This window comes from Primulina tabacum, chromosome 15 (assembly GCF_025594145.1).
Source record: "Primulina tabacum isolate GXHZ01 chromosome 15, ASM2559414v2, whole genome shotgun sequence".
Taxonomy (NCBI): domain Eukaryota; kingdom Viridiplantae; phylum Streptophyta; class Magnoliopsida; order Lamiales; family Gesneriaceae; genus Primulina; species Primulina tabacum.
This window is the reverse complement of record NC_134564.1, coordinates 19,520,838-19,524,885: the sequence shown is the minus strand read 5'-3', so window position 1 is coordinate 19,524,885 and position 4,048 is coordinate 19,520,838. Positions and strand designations below refer to the sequence as shown.

Sequence of the window (4,048 nt, the reverse complement as noted above, 5' to 3'; positions counted from 1 at the left end):
CATATAGTATTATCGATTGCACGCGCACGCACGTTGCGGATAATATTATCTGCAAGGTGCAATGTACGTCGTTAATATTCATATCCGTAACATGCAAACAAATTCTACATCATTCATTTGCAAGCCGATAAAATCAAATTCGTTAAAAAAAATCAATCGAATGGAAAAAAACTGATAAACCAAAATTTTACAAAAAATTTAGTGCAACTTTAAGTTTAATTAACACAAAATTGAAAAAAGTCATTGTTTTTCAGTATATCAAAACAGAAAGTCTGAAAATTCAAAGCAAGATACGGAATCTGTAACAACTAGCTGGTACATATATAACAATGATTAAACTTTGAATACATGCAAATCAGTAGAATATTTATCAATCACACAATACTATAAATTTAGATAACCATGCTACCGTGCTTCCTATTGCGTCCTTGAGAAACTGCATTTCATCATAATTTGGTCGAATTAGATCAACCTTCTCCACCAAAACCTTATCAACACAAACTTTCCAAAAAGATCTACCAAGAACAACGTGATGCACTTTTGTGTTTGGATCTGTGGATGCAATTCGACCTTCTGCAACAACTATATCATCAGCACACCAATGAAGCAGCTTACATTTAGTATTAGCATGGATATCTACAAGACTCACATTCCTCAAATTTGACCTGTAAATAAACAATGAAAAGTTATTGATTCAACCATGTCTATTTTTGAAACAATTTTGCGGTTTAAAAATACATAATTTAAAGATAATTACCTGAGAAACATGATCAAAATCACCATTTTTTTTGTCACCAATATCGATATCACCATTACTACCAACTTCATTCCCAACACCGCTACCAATGCCACCACTAGCAACCTAATTTTACAATCAAATTGTGTCAAGCGATGTAATCATGATAATTCAAAAGCATTTAAGTGTGTATGTATACCAAGCATATTTTTTATATGTTGTTTACTTACTAACATGTTCTTGCTTATTTTGTTGATTCATACTTTGTAAAAACATGGTCCTCATTTCTTGTATTTCTAGCTGATTTTGTTGCATTTGTTGTTGAAGGATTTGTACCATAGTTTGAATTTGTTGAACAGTTCCATTTTGTTTCACAGAAGCTCCAACTTTCGATGGTGTAACTCCGAAGCCCATTTCACGCACTCTACCCCGAGCTTTCTTACCGTTTACAAGGCTAATTGCATCATCAACAATGTTAGTTGTGTTTTGATATTCAGGTGGACATTCTTGTATTTCTTTCTGCAAAAAAAAAAAAAAAAAATTATGAGCAAACGCAATAAAACCGAGAAGGGGAAAATTGTGTTTAATATTTTAAAAATAAAATATTTATTTTAATACAATTTTCTCTCCAACAGCTTGAGTATTAGGCTCCCCATTTTTTTCTTGTGAACTTCAATCCAAACTTGCGATCTCGTAATTTTTGTGTCTGCCGGGCTTCTCTTTTCCTTTAATATATAAATATATACAAAATTGTTAGAACATAATTCAAGATGTATATATCATTACTAATTACGTAAATTATAAAAAAAATACCATAATGTGAGTCAAACGAGCATAACCTCTCCGGCTCATTGTGTGAATGTGATCTATTTTTTTCCTCATCGCTCTAAATCTTTCACTCTTTTCCTGAGATTAGTTAAAATCACATAATCAAACTGTTCAAAAGATTAAAACTTAGTAGTCTCTTGCCCAACCAAAGCAACACAACCAAAATATGAGGATTCAAGGAAATTCAATGTCAGTTCTTGTAATATCATAATATTTTGGGAGTAGCAACTTAACTTCCCCTGCAAATTTTACTGGAGTTGCTAAAATTCAGTTTCAACCATCAACTTGAATTCCATTTAGTCCACATATTTCTAACATATCGTTAAGACACGCGCCATTTCAAAGATTCATGCATCATTTGTCCCAAAGAGAGACAAAGCAGGCCCTTTTTGGCATTTATAATTCACAAGATCACTTAATAGATTAAAAAATTATGAACAGAACTTCACTTAAATAATTAAAAAATAAAAAATTAAGTACATGAAATCCAATTCAATAGACTAATTTATAAGTTGAACCCAGGGGATTCAACAAACCGCTAGAGGGATGATACTACATAAATTAAACTTCTAAAAAGGTTACATACGAATTTTAAAACTTTCCAGGTATGAAGACAATAGCGTGACTCTCAAGTGGTTGCACAAAGATCAAGACTTGGGTCACACCAAGGTATTAATCACAGGTTTTGATTAGTTAGTGTTAATTCATGGAAATATCGACAGAAATCTTGAATATACATGAAATTTGGTAAAAATCTTGAGTTGAATATGCAAGTCTACAGTGATATGATGATATTTTTGAAAATGTATGCAAGTCTATTATATCAGCTTACAAATCTTGTGAGAAGAAAAAGGGTACTATAAAATTCTTATATACTAAAATCATAGTTATAATAATAATATATTATGGATTTTATATAGATACTCATTTACACAATATAGCATAAAACTATCAAACGATAAAATAAATACTTCTATTATTTAAATCGAAAATTAATAACAAACATATGTTTTATGGGAACAATCCCAAAACATGTACTCGCTAATGAAAGTGTTTTTATGTATGGCAAATAATGTATATGTGACAAGCAGTCTCGTCAGGGCAATAACACAATACATTAACCACAAATATCTAAATAGCACCAACAAATTGAAAGGTAAAGCAAATGTACTAAGTGACAATGAAAGAATCCAGAAAAAATCTTACTTGAAAGTTAGGTGATAATGTCCTTTGTATAAACAAGTCCCACTGATTTTGGTCCATAAATTCTGGCTTCAAAAGATTGAGATCCCGTGAAGCCAGTCGACTTGTATTAGCTTCTCGTACAAGTATTTGCAATTTGGATTTCCTATCGCGCCACACTAGTTTAGCCAACTTTCGAAAAATTGAATTCTTTTAGCAATCCTCAACTTTGTAAGTCAGCTGTAAATTAAATAACAAGAAAATATGTACATTTTGTTATGAAAATGGAAATGAAAAATTAAGTAACTAAATATATTACATGAAGACAGCTCTACATCATATCCTTCACTACTTCACTTATGTCATTCCATCCATCTAATGTATAAGGCACAAATTCTTTTATCATGCAATCTAAGAAAGAAGCGTACTTCACTGAGTTATCTCCAACCGGCTGTCCAAACTCATTACGCTCCAGCTCTTTACAAGTCTTGGCCACTAACTATTTTCAACTTTGATGCACCCCGTCCTTTTTTCTTATCTGTTTTCTAATAATCAATTGGTTCTTTACCATGCAAATCATGTGACTAAATTATCTGAATTTTTAGAATCCATTCTCGATAACCTATTAGATAGATTTTCCTGTAAAATGGAAAAAAGATACATTGAAATATACTAGTGTGCTTTAGTAAAATAAAACAAGATTTAATGTCTCACCTGAATTTCATCTACAGATCCTTTGCTACGATTTTTGACCATTTTACTCATCTTTTGAATGTCATTTAATGATCTGATAAACATGTAATATGACATGATGCATCACTGAAAATAAACAAGCAAACAAATATATTTTAACACTAATAAATAATTACGTACCTTTAAAAAAATGTATCAATCAAATTAAATAACTATAAAATCTATTGTTGAAAATTTCAGTCATGTCTCAGTCACATCGATTCCCTCACACTCATTCCTTGATTACGGTTCTTTCTCAGTAATGTTAATCTCAAGTAGGGACACATCAAGAGGTGTCGATAACGTATAAGCATCTTCTTCAAGCACATTCATGTTATGAATACTCCGAAGCCGCGCTTTTAGCAACACTACCAATTTGTTTCATCATTGTCCTTGGAATAGAATACTTGCTTTGCTTGTGATGCTAAAATGAAAGGATCACTTTCAAAAGTTTTTAGTCCTTGGTGTAAGTTGACCAGTGTAAACCCATCTTCAATTTTGATATCAATTCCAGGATTGGCCAATCACACCTAAAAACAAGCACTTTGAAAGAATAGGTAGTCTAGCAAA

General features: G+C 31.5%; 1 protein-coding gene across 1 annotated transcript; it reads right to left on the bottom strand.

Annotated features, from left to right (window-relative positions):
- Positions 1-462: 462 nt before the first annotated feature.
- LOC142525941 (uncharacterized) lies at positions 463-3,236 on the bottom strand. The gene is made up of 6 exons (XM_075630223.1): positions 3,066-3,236; positions 1,550-1,642; positions 1,355-1,461; positions 971-1,255; positions 758-862; positions 463-573 (listed from the first exon to the last, which is right to left on the bottom strand). Exons 4-6 carry the CDS (start codon positions 1,148-1,150, stop codon positions 463-465), a joined length of 396 nt encoding a protein of 131 aa, XP_075486338.1. The 5' UTR covers positions 1,151-1,255; positions 1,355-1,461; positions 1,550-1,642; positions 3,066-3,236.
- Between the last annotated feature and the right edge of the window lie 812 nt (positions 3,237-4,048).